This window comes from Alligator sinensis, unplaced genomic scaffold (genome assembly GCF_000455745.1).
Source record: "Alligator sinensis unplaced genomic scaffold, ASM45574v1 scaffold962_1, whole genome shotgun sequence".
In the NCBI taxonomy this organism is placed as follows: domain Eukaryota; kingdom Metazoa; phylum Chordata; order Crocodylia; family Alligatoridae; genus Alligator; species Alligator sinensis.
In genome coordinates this window covers 1261158-1279049 of record NW_005842404.1, presented here as the reverse complement: position 1 = coordinate 1279049, position 17892 = coordinate 1261158, and the positions used below count along the sequence as shown (strand labels likewise).

General features: G+C 42.2%; 1 protein-coding gene across 1 annotated transcript in view; it reads right to left on the bottom strand.

Annotated features, from left to right (window-relative positions):
• SEC63 (SEC63 homolog, protein translocation regulator) overlaps positions 1 to 17892 on the bottom strand; it is a 78858-nt gene that overhangs the window by 16156 nt on the left and 44810 nt on the right. Inside the window, exons 12-16 of the mRNA XM_014522854.2 lie at positions 12363 to 12517; positions 7544 to 7691; positions 6769 to 6851; positions 1628 to 1687; positions 1246 to 1404 (exon numbers count right to left, since the gene is read on the bottom strand). Coding sequence (XP_014378340.1) covers positions 1246 to 1404; positions 1628 to 1687; positions 6769 to 6851; positions 7544 to 7691; positions 12363 to 12517 — 605 coding nt within the window. The remainder of the gene's footprint in view (positions 1 to 1245; positions 1405 to 1627; positions 1688 to 6768; positions 6852 to 7543; positions 7692 to 12362; positions 12518 to 17892) is intronic.

Below are 17892 nucleotides of genomic sequence, written 5' to 3'. Positions count from 1 at the left end.
GCTCTGATGGGCTAACCCAGACTGCTCAGGGTCAACCTGTGTCTCCCTGTAGCACAATGTGGGAATTGCAAAGGAAGTGTTCTGCTTCCTGCCTGGTTAAAGCAGTTGAGTCCAGTGAGCAACAGGCTATCTCCTGGGGTGGGGATGGGGAGGGACAAAATACCTTGGGATACTGGAGGACTGTGCTGTAGCTTCTCTCAGAACAGAACATGTACAGACATCAACTCTTCCAGGAATATTTTAACCCGGGTTGTTCTCAGGGTATTTTTCTCCCAGAGCACCCATTTTTATTCTGGGAGAAAAATCCTGAATATATATACACGTGTGGTTTCTAGTGGGAGAGCAGCATCTCTCCCCGGAGAAACTGAATGTCTGTATATGGCCTTAGTTCACTTTTCAATATTAAAAGCAAAGTGCTTTAAAATCCAATTCTGCATTCAGAGAGTAACCTGGATTTCTTGCTAAGTGATGCCTTTTCAAAACAAAAAGTGTTTTAATTCAGCTGAAGGCAAAATTATATACTACATCTATAGAATGGGGAACTTTATCATAGAAACCAGGGATTCTAGAAAGGATTTAGGGGGGGTCACGCTAGTGAAATAAGCATAAGTTTATGACAAATAAGGCTACTTAGTAGATATATAAAGGCTATTTTACTTCCGTATTACAGAATTGGAGAGATGGATACTGGAAAACTGAATTCAGTTTTAGAATCACATTTCAAAAAGGATGACAAAACCTTGGAGATAGTAATGAAAAGTACCCTCAGAAATTACTGGCAAGCTGGAGAAAATGTCTTATATAGAGGGATTAACTGCACTCAATCTACTAAATTCATCAAAAGATGACTGAGAGTGGATGTGATTATGGTGTGTAAGCATCTTCAAAAGGAAAAGTGGCAGTTACTAAAGGACTCTAATTTAGCAGAGGAAGGCATAAGAACAACTAATGGAAGGAACTTGAAACCAGAAAAATTCAACTTAGAATCAGACACATACTTTTAATAGCCATGTTGATCAACTACTGAACAAGCCACCTAGGCAGGCAGCAGGTTCTCCATCTACTGGTGACTTCTAATTAAGACTGGATGCCCTTCCACAACAAATGTTTTAGTCAAACCCAAGCTACTGGGCTCAGGGCAAGTGTAAGGGTGAAATTAAATGGCCCAATATATTCAGTAAAAAAGAGACTATATTTTACAGTCCCTTCTAGCCTTGAAATTAAGTCTATGAATTAAAGACCAACCCCATTAGCTTGCTTTTGTTTCTGCTGTTTTGGCTGCTGCAAAGGTGGAGGTGCAGGTTTCTTTTTCAAAGGTTTCTTTTTCTTTGATTTTGCAGCCTTCTTGGTTCCTTTATTCTTCTGTTGCCAACCTTTGCTTTTAACTCTGTTGGCATCTCCTTGCTGTAAGAAAACACAGTGATTAAACAGCAGTTAAAATAAATGTTTTAAATTTGGGACAACTAGATTCACAGATTTAAAAGCTTTATCTTGTAAGCCAAAGTTCTGTAGGATTTTGTGAAGAGCTAAGTGAGAAGTGCATGAATGAGTCATTCAAAACCTGAATGAAAGTTCATTTCTTAGGCAGGAAGATGAATACTATACCATGGCTTCATTCTTCACTTACCCCATCCTCAGTAGGTTGTTCTTCTGCTGCACAGATGGACTGTTCCTTTTCAAACACTTCCTGATTATGGAAGAAAGTAAAAGTCCATTAGTTTCCATCTGTGCCAAACAAAATTGATGTTTGGAGAGCTATACTGTCACACTGATATCAAACTGAATGTAAATGGGCTAAAACAGAATTTTTTCTTCAGTATAAAGAACTCTGTTTTCAGTGATAATAACCACAGAAAACTAATTTACTAGTACTAAAAAGCAAAAGTTCAAACCTTTGTACAAATCTTCGCAATACTAACATAATAGTACTTGTGTTAAACGGTTTATAATGATAGTCCTGTCTTGTCCTTAAACATTTACTTAACCTATAAAATATAAAAATTCTGCATCACAAAATTAAGCAGCGGTAATAAAATGCAAGTTCTTCTCCAGTTACAAAAGTACCAAAAAAAGAACAACTCAACATCTGGGATACTATTCATGGATTCAAGAGCAAAAATCAAGCCAGAAGCATGATAAATAGCAAAGTGTAACAAATGACAGAAAACAGTTTTTATGCCCCCCTCCCCACCCCAAACCATGAAACTCCTGCATAACTGAATACATTTTTTGCATTTGTTGTTTAGCTTTGGAAGCTAACACTTGGCACAAAAATTTAGCCACTTAATTTCTTACAGAAAACTGTCCTGTACTAAGATTGCAAAGATGATTTACTGATAGTACTATGAATACCTAGTACTAGCATGAGATCTCAAAGATATCAATGAAACATTCAGATCTTGGACACCTCTAAACAATGAATAATCTGCAACAAATGAGGAAGAGGTCTTACAGATGACAGCTATCTTTATCACATATCCCTGATTCATCCCCAGAACACCCACATACTGAATAAAGCAGGAAACCTATGGAAAATAAATTCATCTAATCTTATTTTCAATCAGAATAAGAACAAAGATACAATTAAAGCTACTAAGAAAGAATATCAGAGTTGCCATAACAAAGAGAGACTCAGTTTTTCATTTAAAGACACTGGCATTGTCAACAGTCCTGCCTATTTACTAGCAAAAATCTGACCTAGTCAATCTTTTTTTCACAAGTACTAATAAAGTTATACATCCAGGTTAAGAAATACAAGCTAGGAAAAACCAGTATAGGGTGTATGTGCTACCTGAACTTGGCCCCATCACATTAAAGAAGGGCTGTCAGACCTAGACCAAATAATTTCTTGCAGGCTGAATCCAGCCAAGCGAGGGAGTGGTTTTGGTTCTAGTATGGGGCATACCACAGCAGCAGTTGCTCCACAAGGGAGCAGCAGTGGGGCTGGCAGCTGAGAAGGTGGGACTGCAATGGTGGCAAATGGCAAAGCGGACAGAGGGCAATCGGGGATGCATCAACCCTTGTTCATCCTCCTGGCTCCAATCCTCATGCTCACCAGGGCCCAGACAATTACCCCTAGCCAAACCCCCAACTTCTGGTTGTCCACCAGTAGCCTGGCAGGACAGAATCATAGAAAATTAGGGTTGGAACAGACCTCACTCAGGAGGTCATCTAGTCCACCCCCCTGCTCAAAGCAGAATCATCCCCAACTATATCATTCCAGCCAGGGCTTTGTCAAGCTGGACCTTAAAAACCTTGAGGGATGGAGGTTCCACCACCTCTCTAGGTAATCTGTTCCAGTGGTTCACTACCCCCCTAATGAGAAAGTTTTTCCTAAAATCCAACCTAAACCTCCCTTGCTGCAACTTGAGATCATTGTTCCTTGTTCTATCATCTGTCACTACTGAGAACAGCCTAGCTCCATCTTCTTTGGAACCACCCTTCAGGCAGTTAAAGGCTGTCAAATCCCCCTTCAGTCTTCTCGTCTGCAGACTAAATAAACCCAGTTCACTCAGCCTCTCCTCAGAAGTCATGTGCCCTAGCTCCTGAACCATTTTCATGGCCCTCCACTGGTCTCTCTCCAACTTGTTCACATCCTTTCTTAGTGGAGGGCTAAAAACTGGACACAGTACTCCAGATGTGGCCTCAGTAATGGAGACACGAGTGGAATAATTACTTCCCTCGATCTGCTGGCAACAGTCCTACTAATGCAGCCCAATATGCTGTTACCCTTCTTGGAAACAAGGACACACTGCTAACTCATATCCAACTTATTGTCCACTGTAACCCCCAGGTCCTTTTTTGGAGAGCTGCTGCAAAATCAGTCAGTCCCCCCCAGGCTTTAGCAGTACATGGGATTCATCCATCCTAAGTGTAGGACTTTGCACTTGTCCTCATGAGATTTCTTTTGGCCCAATCCTCCAATTTGTCTAGATCACTCTGAATACTAACCCTACCCTCCAGTGTACCTACTACACTGCTCAACTTGATGTCATCTGAAAACTTGCTGAGGGTAGAATGCACCCCATCTTCCAGATTGTTAATGAAGATATTGAACAAAACCATCCCTAGGATTGATCCCTGGGGCACTCCATTTGATACCGGCTGCCAACTAGAGAACGAGCCATTGATTACTACCCATTGAGCCTGACAATCCAGCCAGCTTTCTATCCACCTTACAGTCCATTCATCCAACCCATACTTGCTTGCAAGAATGATGTGGGAGATGGTATCAAAAGCCTTGCTAAAGTCAAGGTATATTGCATCAAATGCTTTCTACCCCTCTACAGAGCCAGTTATGTCATCATTGAAGACAATCAGGTTGGTCAGGCATGACTTGCCCTTGGTGAATCCATGCTGACTGTTCCTCACAAAAGTAATTCAAAATCCACATTTTCCATGATTAAAATGAAACATCACTATATACACACACATACATATACATGCTGCCCTGAAGAATTAGATTCTATCCCTATCTTTCAGAATTACTATGTGATGCTAAGCAAATCCAAAACTAGACTTCATGTAAGTGGTCAATAAAGACCACATAAGTGGTTGGTTGTAAACAGAGGCTGCATTTCTCCCAGGAGAAAGCCTTTAGTCCCACTTCAAGTACCTGTGAAGTATGAGAAATAAAATGCACTAATAGTTTTTCCCAGATATTGGTATGTGCATCTATAAGTTAATTGCGGCTCATTTAGCATAACTGTCCTTCGTCCCAGAGACAAGTCTGTCAGGCTATATGCTCTCTGTGGCCACCTACTGACAGAGAAGCAGCAATGCAGCTTGGAAGGGCTACACATATAAAGGGCTGTTTTGATTTGAGTTGAATCCCAGGACAATCAGAACTGCCTATAACGACAAGCCTGTTTAAAGCCTAACTACGTGTTCCTCGTTTTCTGGATGGCCAAATCAAGTCCCTGGAGAGATGTGAAGGATTGTCAACAGTGCTGTTTAAGTTATCCAACTTGCATATTGTAATTGCCTAACCACAGTATTATTTACAATGTGGAGAACTCACAGCTAACTGCATACTTTGAACTCAAAGTAATAACTAATGCAAAGTACTCTGAAAAAATTAGATACCCAGATTTGGATAAGGTATTTGTTAGCCTAATCTTAGGGCCTCATTTCTCCATCCAAGAAATGAGGATAATTCCCCTTACACTTTTAGGGGATTCTCTAAAGATAAATCAGTATAATATAGTATAGGCCATGGAAAAACCATAAGAAAATTAATCATTTACTTCAGGGCAAGTATTAAACAGGAGGCATGTCTACACATTAATTTACACACACCTAAACTTAATTCATCTTAACCTAAGGCACATTAAGGCGATTTAGGCGTGTGTCTAAATGTGGATGCCTTAAGGTGGCTCACTGGGCTGCCTTGGTCAGCACTTTGGACAGCCCCTGGAAGGCAGTGGCAGCACAGCTGGGCAATGCCCAGCACTGGCTGAGGGGGTAGAAGCCTCCAGTCCCTCCCAGATGCAGTTGGCCCAGCTCCGGCCCCAGCTCTAGCTCCCTCCCTGTGTTCCTGTCTCCCCAGCGTCAGATGAGAGCGGGCCGGAGTTCTGCCCATGGGGCCCCGCACTGCCACCAGGCGCCACCAAGAAGATGACACAGAGGGTACTGTTCTGCAAGGTACAGATGCTGGAACTGGAGCAGTGGCTCTGGCAGCAGCAGTTCCTGTCAGGGTGCACTAAGTTGGTAGAGGGGACAGGAGACACAAGGGCTCCTGTCAAAGCACAAGGGACAAGCCCCCCCTGTGACTCCCTGCAGGGGAAGGGGACAGCACAGCACAGACAGGGCCTTTGCTAGTGGCTCCCCCATGCCTCTCTCACAGGGTGGGTTTGCTGGCCCAGGCAATGCAACCCTGCAGGGGTGCGATGCCTCACTGCCAACCCAGGATTCAGGCGCCCTTAGAAGCCCGCCTGGTCTTGGATCAGGTGGGTCAAGGAGAGAGCTGAGCCTCCACCTACACTGCACCCAGCCTGCCAGGCCTGAGCTGTGCAGAACCACCAGATGCTTACACAGGACAGAAGTGGGTAGAGCAGGGAAAGCTATACTGGGTGCTGGGGGCAGACGCAGTCCCAGCCCGCCTGCTGTCCCACACAGAAGCCCCAGCATGGGCTTCTAAGGGCACCTGGATCCTGCGCAGGCAGCAAGGCATCCCGCCCCTGCAGGGCTGCATTTCCCAGGCAGCAAAACTGCCCCGAAAGAGAAGCACGGGGGAGCTGCTAGCAAAGACAGTGAATAGAGCGAATAGAATGGCTTCTAAGGTTTATGATTAAAAGTGAACTTGGGTACACAAAAGCTTGTGGCGAGAGAGAGAGAGAGAGAGATTTAGCCATGTTAGTCTGAAGTCAGTCAGAAGGCAGATATACACCTTTACAGACTAACTAAACAAGAGATCTCTCTCTCTCTTATTTAGTCTATAACTAAATTAAGAGATTAGTGATTTTTAGTGAAAATAAGCGTTTTTAAGATATAGACTAACTAAATATATATCTTATTTAGTTAGTCTATAAAGGTGTGTATCTGACTGACTTCAAATTAATATGGCTAAATACTTCTCTCTAGCATTTCTAACATGAAAACAGATTGTCTTGAGGAGAAGTGATTTAATAATTTTAACAATAGCAGTGTTTAAGAATATTTTAAAAACAAACAAAATTATGAATAAAATTAAGCAGCTAGCTCCCAACACAAGAAATCCAGTTTATCCCCACAATGCAATATAAAATAGGAGATTTCTTGACTACTTACTGCCATTGTCTGTCTTGTTAAAGTGACCAAAACAGTGACTAGTGATCCTACTGTAATATTGTTGCTGTCTTCATCATCCAAAACTAAGGTAAAAGAAAATAAATACTTCCATTTAGCCTTTGTTTTTTTTAAATAGTTTCATACTTTTTGACTCTGACAACACTGATATTCATAATGAAAGCGTATTTATTTTGCAAATATTTCCAAGTCTTCTGAATGTCTCAGAGGTAGATTAACATTACGCTTTTCCATTAGGAAGATGTCTGAATGATCAATTTACTACATTTAAAAATAACTTTGCAGCACCCATATAACAAATTTCAGAAAACCAGAAAAAAAGAGAACAATGTATTCAATTCAAACTGAACACTAACTAATTACAATATGGTTATCCAAGGTAGAATTTGTGCACAAGACAGTCTCAGTCTCTCTCACACACACACACACACACACACACACACACACACAGGATCATTAATGACCCAGACACACACACTAATATTTAGGTTTGCACAACACTAAATCAAACACTACCATTAATACCTCTTGAGGAAACTATTGCTAACCTAGGAATCTGTCAGACGTTTAGATGTACTTGAGTTTCTCAAGCTATAAAGTTGACATGTAAGATCCCATCATTCAGGAAAATCTACCCTTTTCCAGGTTACATAAATAATATAATGAACTGTGTTTAAGAGTTCCGAGCAGATTACTGCCAACAGACTATCAAGTTGTCAAGAGGGAAGACATGTGCATGAAAGGACCTCCCACTTACCCTGTGATTTTATATCCATGGTGACATGTGGAAAACTGCCAAGGACAGCCATAACTTCATCATATTTCTCATCTTCTAGGAAATGTAGTAAGTTGTGGCGGTCAGATTCTTTCAGACTCACCAAGTCTTGGATACTTTTGATTTTGTGCTTGGTTAAAAAAGGGAAAGAAGAAAAGAAAAAAAATTCACACTACAGAAAAATCTTGTCAAAATGAAACTCTAGTTAATAATATTATTGCTTATATCCTAGCAGTGCAAACTGTTCATTTGATGCATACACACTAAAAACTCATTGGAAAATTGATGTTTAAAAAAATTAATATAAACCAACAAAAAATACATGTCCTATTCATGCTTACTGTACTTGCATTCAAATCATTGTTGTTAAAACTGAAGTAATAATTTATACAGTAACTATTATTTTAACTAGACATTTCAGTAAATGAGGCAAAATAGCTTGAACACCCTATTAAACCTGCTTCTATATTTTCTGGTTCTATTTTGCACAAATAAAATTCTGAACTTTTTGCTATATGTTGCAATGTTAAGAAATTAATAAAGAGAAATGTATTTTATACACTGGTCTGGTAGTCTATACATAAAAGTCACTGCTGATAAAATCTGCAGACACCATCAAATAGCAGAGCGATAAATAGGGATCTGGGTTTTCTGTTTCCCATGAGGAAACCAAGAAAACTGCAGATTTTCCTCTTTAGCAGAGGAAACCACAGATTTCTCATTTTAGCAGAGAAACCCATGGATTTTGAAGTTTTGCAGAGAGCTCGCTGCACACTGTCAGAGTTCCAGCCCGCAAGGGGCTGGGAGGGAGCGGAGGGAGGGTGGTCAGGCAGGGGGCACCTGGTCCATGTATATGCACATGGCCACCAGGCAGCCTGGAGAGCAGCTCCCATGGGGAGGGGGGAGGGGAGGATTGAGGCCCCCAAAAGGGAGGGAGGGAAGGAGTTGGCCAGGGCTAGGGCTGGGACTGCTGCCCAGCCAGGCAGTGTGGGGGGCTTGGGGTTGGGGCTGCAACACGCAGCCACAGGGTCCCAGCAGGGAGCAGGATAGGGCTGCGGGTGGCTTGTCCACAGGGTCGGGGGAGGGGCTGGCACCCCACTGCTGTACATACTTCCAGGGGGCAAAGGGAGGGCCCATTCCCCCCAGATCTGTGCATGGGGCAGGGGCAGAGTGGGCTACCCACTGCGGGCTCAGGCTCCCGGACTGCTGCCCCACCCGAGGGCCTCCGCAGGCTAGCAGGTGCAATCCAGGGCTGCAGGGCAGAGCAGGGATCTCCTTGCCACTGCAAGCTCCACGCTGCCCTGGCACGGCATCCCCTGCACGCACAGCAACAGTGAGGGGGCACAACCCTGCGCCACCATCCCTAGTGCTGAAGCACATGCAGCAAATGCATCACCAGGGCAGCACAGGGCTTGCAGTGGCAAGGAGAACCCCATGTGGCCCCACTGTTTCCTGCAGTGCTAGGTTGCAAGCACTGGGCTGCGGAGGCTTCAGGGGAGGGCAGCAGGGTGGGAGCCCAAGCCTGTAGCCTGTACATTACACAGATCTGGGAGGTATGGGTCCTGGGGCCATGTCCCCCAGGAGTGTGCGCAGCAGCAGGGAACCACCCTCCCATTCCCCCTGTCCGAGCCCGCAGCAGGCAGGCAGCAGGCAGGCAAGCTGGGCTCCGATCTGCTGCAGCAGCCACTGCCTCCTGCGTGGGGCAGGGTGCTGTAGACCTGGGTCCCTGGCCCTGTAGCCCTGGCAGCTGGGGGCCCCCTCCGGCAGGTCTGAGGGGAACAGGGGAGGGGAGGAGTGAGGGGGCCTTTCATTTTAAATCGTGGATTTTGGAGTTTTTATGACAGAATTTGCGATTTTTTAATCAGAGATTTGCAATTTTTTTATTTATTTTTTTTTTAAATCAGGGAAAGCCAGCATCCCTGGTGATAAATGACAGTAATGGGTAGCAGTAATTCAGAGCATTCTGTATCACACGATAATATAGGTCCATTCAAAGAGAATGTGTTTTAATATAGCCAAATGTACAGGTCATACATCTAAGGCAGTTACACACAGCCAGAGTGCCATAAGAACCTTTAAAGGGTGCCATGCAATATTAGTAGTATTAAGTGTTCAAATGCCTATATATGATTCACAAGATTAACCAGAGCTATGAAACAGGAATCTACTATGTCAAAAACATTATGACCTGCCATGGTCTTTGAGTTTTTGCAACTGAAGAATACTTCTATTATTCTGCAGCCCAGATATGAGTGCAAAGTGCTGCACCTAGAGAGAAGAAATTACCAGCACACTTACAGGCTGGGGGAGGGCCTTTTCAGTAGCACAGCAGCGGAAAGGGATCTTGGATTCATTGTTAACACCAAGATGAATATGAGCCATCAATGTGATGAAGCCATCAGTAAAGCTAACTGCACTCTATCATGCATTAGCAGGTGCATCACAAACAAGTCCAGGGAGGTGATTCTTCCCCTCTATGTGGTACTGGTCAGGCCACAGCTGGAGAACTGCATCCAGTTTTGGGCGCCGTACTTCAAGAGGGATGTGGATAACCTTGAGAGGGTCCAGAAAAGGGCCACTTGTATGGTTAGAGGCCTGCAGGCAAAGCCCTATGAAGAGAGACTGAGGGACCTAGATCTCTTCAGCCTTTGCAAGAGAAGGCTGAAAGGTGATCTTGTGGCTGCCTATAAATTCATCAGGGGAGGCAGCAAGGAATAGGAGATGCTCTGTTTACCAGGCACCCCTTGGAGTAACTAGGAACAATGGCCATAGACTGACAGAGAACAGATTTAGGTTGGACATCTGGAAGAACTTCTTTACGGTTAGGGTTGCCATAGTCTGGAATGGGCTTCCAAGGGAGGTGGTGCTCTCCCCTAGCTTGGGGGTCTTTAAGAGAAGGGTAGACATGCACCTGGCTGGCCCCTAGCTCTCTTTCCTGCCCAGGGCAGGGGGTCGGACTCGATGATCTACTGAGGTCCCTTCCGACCCAAACATCTATGAATCTATCTATAAATCTATGAAAGCTAAGAGCTGGCATTTTTGAGTGAGCCCTGAGTCTAATGAGTGGTAACCCTTGGGTCTCAAAAGGATGAGAACCACTGACTTAAAAAGGAAACACACGTCATACCTATAAAATGGGGAGTTGCATCCTGGAATACTGTCTCAGAAAAAGGATTCAGTGGTCACAGTGGGCTAGCTACTCAACACAGTGGACCAGTGAGAAGCTTTGGCAAAAACAGCCAATATGTTCACTGCATGTCTAAACAGGTCAAGATTAAGAGAAGGGAAGAACTCTGTTTTTCCTCTATATGATACTGTTTTGACTGGCACTGGAAAATGGTGTAGTTCTAATGTCCACATTGCAAAAGCAATGTTAAAAAATTGGGGGGGATACAGAAAGATTGGGGGTCATCATTGACCACAAGATGAACATGAGCCTTCAATGAGATGCTGCAGCTAGTAAAGTGACCAAAACACTGGCTTGCATCCATAGATGCTTCTCAAGCAAATTCCGGGATGTCATTCTCCCCTTGTACTCAGCCTTGGTGAGGCCACAGCTGGAGTACTGTGTCCAGTTTTGGGCCCCACAATTCAAAAAGGATGTGCAGAAGCTTGAGAGAGTCCAGAGAAGAGCCACACGCATGATCAGAGGTCAGGAAAACAGACCTTACGATGACAGGCTGAGAGCTATGGGGCTCTTTAGCCTGGAAAAGCGCAGGCTCAGAGGTGATCTGATGGCCACCTATAAGTTTATCAGGGTGCTCACCAGGATCTGGGGGAACATCTGCTTACCAGAGTGCCCCAAGGGATGACTAGGTCGAACAGTTATAAACTCCTGCAAGACTGTTTCAGGCTGGACATAAGGAGGAATTTCTTCACTGTCTGAGCCCCCTTGGGCTGGAACAGCCTGCCATCGGAGGTGGTTCAAGCACCTACATTGAACACCTTCAATAAAAAATTGGATGCTTATCTTGCTGGGATCCTATGACCACAGCTGACTTCCTGCCCTTCGGGCGGAGGGCTGGACTCCATGATCTTCCAAGGTCCCTTCCAGCCCTAATGTCTATGAAATCTATACACACTAAAATGAATTTAAATGCTGGAGAAAATACCCTGCAGCAAGTTAAGGATCTCAATCCATTTAGTTTACTAAAAGGAAGACAGAGATGAGTGGACTACAGTGTTTGAACACTTTAACAGGGAGAAAAATACCAGGGACTAAGAAGTTCTCTGGCCCATGCAGAGATGCATAACAAGAACCAATGACTAGATTTGAAAACCAGACAAAATTACATTAGCAATAAGGCAATTTATTAGTGTGATGGTGATTAATCACTGGAACAAACTACCAAGGAAAGCTGATTGCTGCTAATTTCAGTGTTGATTGATGGCTTCAAGTCAAGCCTTTCTGGAAGATGTACTTTAATTTTCAAACACAAGCTGTTGGGCATAATACAAGTTTAACTGGAGGAAATTCGATTGTCTAAGCTATACATGAGGTTAGAAAAGATCATCTAACAGTCTAACCTTATTGAAGAAGCAAGATATTGTTTTTGTCCAGCATACCTACCCCAAAATTAATTATACTATGGATTCTAACTCAGAACATGTATCACAGTCATTCCAAAATTCATTTATAAGACAATCAGATGCATTTTAAGGAACCATGCAATCCAGTTATTCATGAATACATGTATGTTTCAAGCTATAAATCAGTAAGTTTGCCGACTCATAAACAGTGTCACGGTAAAGGAAATAATACTTAGTCATGCTCATCTTTCCTTTATCAAGAGCTTCGTACCTTTTTATTATTGGAAACTCTCCTATGATTGTCTTCTTCAATGTGTGGGAGCTGCAGAAGCGGAGATTTGAACTGCTGAAGACCTTGGACAGTCATCTGGGAAAGCTTCATGCAGTTTTCCAAAGATCCCAATGATGGAGCACGGAACTCCCTTTCTTGGAGAGAATGAAATATACAACATCACTTTTTATATTTTTTCCTGTACCTTTAGAAGTTTGTGATATATTGCATTCTGAAGGAAGACAATACTTTGTTCAGTCTAATGCCCATAAAGGGGAGATTATCTTGCTATATATAAATTTTAATTTAATATATTGGTTAATTTAATATAACATTTTAATTGAGCTACTAATTACCCTCTGAATAGTAGTGTCAATCTTGCTTTAAAAGTTATAAGTTGTTTGTCTGTTTAATAAGTAAAGAATTCCTGAGCTTTATAGCCTGGACAATTTATAGCCTGCTAATTTTTTTCACATTGTGCTATACAGTTTCATAGTTGTTAGGGTTGAATGACTGCTTCCCTCCTAACCCTGTAGGCTGCCCATGGGACAGATGGGGTAAGAGGTAATGTACCCGGCCCAAAAAAGGAACAACATTTTAAAACTCAGTTTGTGGTACATGTATAGCTATAAATAAGATTAACAATTATTTTAATATTTACAGTGAATCTATAATGGAAAGGCCAAATGTGAAGTACCAGCACTGATCTATCATGAGATGAAGAGAACAGAGCTTAATCCAAAGACAAAATTGCCACCCAGTGAAAGAGAGAAGCCTGTGCTTTAAAATAAGTAGCTAAAATAAAAATGAAAGGTGAACCATATTATAGCTCCAATATATTAGCAACACACAGAATATTCAACCCCATGAGCAAAATTGGGGTGTGCAGACACTTACAAAATGTAGAGAATAGGAAAATGGACAGTTTAAGGATATAAGTATTGCCTGTATTTTCAAATAGTGTGAAGTGCAATAAAATTCTCTTCAGAGAGTAATCAAAAGAAACAGACACGCGTGCAACTGAGTAGGCACAGACACATACTAAAAACCAGATGTTGCCAAGTTTTGGCCACCACAGACCAAAGCTTGTGACCCAGCTCCCTGCTGCAGGTTGCAAATCTCCCTATCAGAATACAAGCATGTAGTAGTCTCTTACAGAAAAAAATAATGTAGTATTAGACTTAACTGATTTAAGTTAAATCAGTTTATTGACCTTCTGTCACAGATCCCCTTCACACTCAAGTTAACTCACAGTTAGTCCCCCAGCACCCCAGGATGCTTTTCACCTCCCCCGCAAACTCCCCCTCATAGGGTGGGTGGGCTAGCCTTGGCACAAGCTATCTGCTGCAGCTGAGCAGAAAGGTGTTTTCTAGCACCCCCTTGCTTCTGGCCTGAGCCACTGCAGGCATGTGGCTGCATTTCCCGAATCAAAAGTGAATGCCTGTTCACTTGCTTATTGGCTCAATTTATAGAGCTTAAAGTAACCTGCAAAGATTGAATTGATTCAGCCTCAGGCTTTTTGACTGTCTGTACTTTGATTGTAAATAGCAAAGGAGTGCTTGATAGAAGCCAAACCAGTACACAACAACAAACCAAAAACAACAACAAAAAAACCCCACCGGAAAGTTTGTGGTACACAGGTCTTCACAGGTTTCATATCCTTTCCCCTACCTTACAGTATGTGCACTTGCCTTCATTATCGCTGAACTATCTTCCAGTGCAAAGAAGATAGCAGCCACAAGAAAAGGGAGGTTCCTGCTGGGCCAGGAAAAGAACGTGTGTGGTTCAGTGAGGTGATTGTTGGCCTGGAGTCTTACCCTGAAGTCTTGCTCCCAGTGAGGCAGAAATTCCACCCCCCCCGCCTCGTACTACCCTTCACCTATTTTTTTTAATGACTCTTAAATACAAGGTGCCAGTGGTGGGTTTGGATAACAACTAACTTAAGGTGATTGCTGGGAAGTCAACAAAACCAAGGTTCAAACCCCATCTGGCCCTAGAACCCAGATGTCTGGCTTCGGGGGGGGTAGCCACTTAGAAAATGGGGGTAAAAACAGAAAGGCCCTTCTCCTTCCTGGTATATAATGGTTTATACATACAGGCTTACATGCAAGTAGAAATTTTGTTCCTAGTCATATAAGTGCCAAAAATATCACGTGGAAGACCAAAAATGGCTACTTAGACACCCTTGCTTGCTAGCCATTACTGAGTCACAGGGAAAAGAGAAGCCTAAGAGCCATATATATATTTTAAAAGGCCCAGCACCAATTGGGGTTTTAATTCAGCAAATCAAAAGTAAATTTAAAACATGGAAAGAGTTTTCACATGCATTCTTTTAATCCCTTATCATAGAATCACAGAAAATTAGGGTTGGAAGGGACCTCAGGAGGTCATCTAGTCCAACCCTCTGCTCAAAGTAGGACCATCCCCAGCTATATCATTCCAGCCAAGGCTTTGCCTAGTCAGGTCTTAAAAACCTACACGGAGTCCTTATGTCTCTGCCTTGTTCAGAAATTGATAGCCTGGACTGTTCTTTTGGAAATGTGTACTGGTTTAAAATCATGGTTTGAATCATGATTTAAGTTAACAAGCAGGAAACTGATTTTAAATCAGTTTTACTTTCCTGTACGTTTGGTCCACATTCCCTCTTTCCCCAAGAAAAGTTTATTCTCATTTGGTAGGCACCAACTGAGTAGTTAGAAAAAATTTTCTTGGCAAGCTTTCAGGCGCAGTCACCCTTCTTAGGCATGGGAAATCTCTGCTGTTCTGGCATAATCATTAAAATATGTTGTTTTGCAACAACTGAACATAGGTTTTACATGACACTGTAAACTAGAATGACATGACATCTATTAACTAGAAAGATATAGGATATCAAACTACTTTCATTTAGGCGAATAAGCCTAAACTTAGCATTCATTCTGATTTTTTTTAGAAAATGGTGGATAATGATTTTGCTAAATAATAATTAATTTGGCTCTCGTGTTGTAGATCAAGCTGATTTGGATGACAATTGGAAGTCAACTAAAACACAGAATTTTAAAGATGTTTATTAGTTAAAATAATTATTTAACGTGTGCTAGATACACAAGTAAAATGTTTAAAAAAATAATTTAAAATAATAAAAAATAATAAAACCAACCTACTAAACAAAAAATATAGTTCACTTAATAAACTGAAATATCACAAACCCGTCTTTCAGGTTTTTAGAACTAGTATAATTTCATCTTCTCATTTCGTTTTTACTCATGTTGGGAGACAGAAAAATAAGTTACCCTATATTTTAACTCCTAAATCAACTGTTCTTCAGTTTTTTATAAAATACTCTAAATGTGGGACCCCCCACCAACTCTCTCACCCAAAAGATTGTCTACATCTACAGATGAGCCTATTGCCACCAAAAACTGGCTTACTATTTTAACAAACTCTGTTCCTAGAGGCTTAACCAGTAATTTTCATGATTTCAGTGGGCTGACTCTCTTTAAAACTTCAGCAGCAGACAGTATTCTGGAATCACTCACCTGCAGCACTACAATTTATTTAAACTGGCATAATAAGACATGATTATTAGAGACCCATATTACAGCACCACCTTCATCTTCAGCAGAAAGACATTTACCCTGGTAGGTGAGGCATGTTAAATATTTCATGGTTTAGCTTCTTTTACTAATTGAAAATGTAAGTGTGTTGGGCATATCTCTTTGTTTCTTTAAGTTCTTTCCAAGGCTGCATACATGTTTATTTCTATCAGAAGAAATGTCTTTTAGAAAAACAGCCTAGGAGCTAGCCTGTACACACGTTCCTCTTGCCCAGTAGTTCTCAACCTTTTTGGACTTGAGGCACCCCTCACTGGACTCAAGGTAGTCCTCTACAACTTTTATGAATTTTTTGGCACCTAATTAAAAACATTAATACATAAGCGTATTATAGTGCCTACCTCCTTGCAGAGAGGCTTTTAAATTACCACTCAATGGGAGCAGCAGAAGGGTAAGAGGGGGACTGGGAGGCTTTCCCCAAGCCTGGTTTCCAGGCACACAGGCTTTCAAAAATCACCACCCCCACTGCTCAGTTGAATGGAAGGAGGAAGGAAAGAGGAAGGAGGCACAGACCAGAGCTGGGCTTGCAAGTCCAACTCCCAGCCATGCTGGCTTTGCAACTGTGCAGCAAGGGGAAGCAGGTAGAGGGCAGTGCAGAGAAACTGGCAAGTGAAAGCCCCTGCCTGCTTCTGACACAGGGAACTTAGGTGTGAGAAGCAGGCAGAGAGCAGACTGGACTCAAAGTAGATCCTTCATCTCCTGGGTTATGAGATGATAGGAACAGCTGCCTCTGACACCTTCCCCAGACTGGTGACCCTGATCTCTGGAAGGCACAGGAGCCTTTTCCCTCCCAGGAGAAACTCTCGTATGCGTGATTTAACCCTGGTGGTTCCCAGCTTATTTTTCTCCCAGAGTGGCCATTTTTGTTCTGGGAGAAAAAACACAAACATCTGCACATTTCTGTTTCCTACAAGGAGAATGGCAATTCTCCCAACAGAAACTGAACGTCTGCGTACAGCCCAAGTCTCAACAGTATAAGCCGGGGTCCTCAACCTTTAGCTTGTACACTAGATGTAACCCACACAACCATATCATATGGTCTGCAGGGCTGCCCAGTGGTCTGGAATTCTGTGGGAACAGTAGCAGCATTAACTGCTGCTCCCCTGCTCTCACATTTCCAAACTGATGAGTAGCCCTGTGGGCTGGACTGGATATGTGCCAGTCCTCTGGCACATAAGGGGCCTAAAGGTTCAATGTCACTCACATAAATCAGTAAGGCATCTATAATCTGCTCTTTATCCAAAGATATTAAAATAAATTTTCAGTATATGCAGCATGTTTTGTACATTTCTTCTTCAGCTGTGATTGTTCCATCTACTGTGTCATGATTTTCTTCAGAATAACCAGAAAATGACAATTTTTAATAAAACACAATCAAACACTAACTTTTATTTTACACATTTGGGAAGAATTAATATTGATCTTCTTCTACAGTTCCTCAGTAAAGCCGAAGCAAATTTTTATACAAAGATCATTAAAAAAAAAACTTTAAAAAATTATTTTAAAGTTATCTTGAAGATAGGAAAACAAAGTTGTAGGTGGAAACAACCCCTGACTTGTTCTGTCTTAATAGGAAAAGCATGATGCCTTCACCACAATATCGAACTCTCTCTATATATCACAGGCCGGGGGCATTATATATTAATAGTGAATGGGGAAAGAAGCTTCACCATAATGACAGCTAAAATAGATGGATGAATACATTCATAACCAAATTTCAAGTAGCAAATAAACCATGTAAGCTGTCATCATTTAGCAAATGTCTCCAAAACCAAATAAATACTCTTGGGGAAGGAGAGGCCTCTCAGAATAAGCATAAAATCCTTTAGTAACCCCAGAGTAATTACCCTTATTAAAAGGGGCAGGGTTTTGTCCAACTTGTTCTATGCTAGCTCTTTACAAATCATGTCCCACTAATCTAAAATAACAATTCAGTG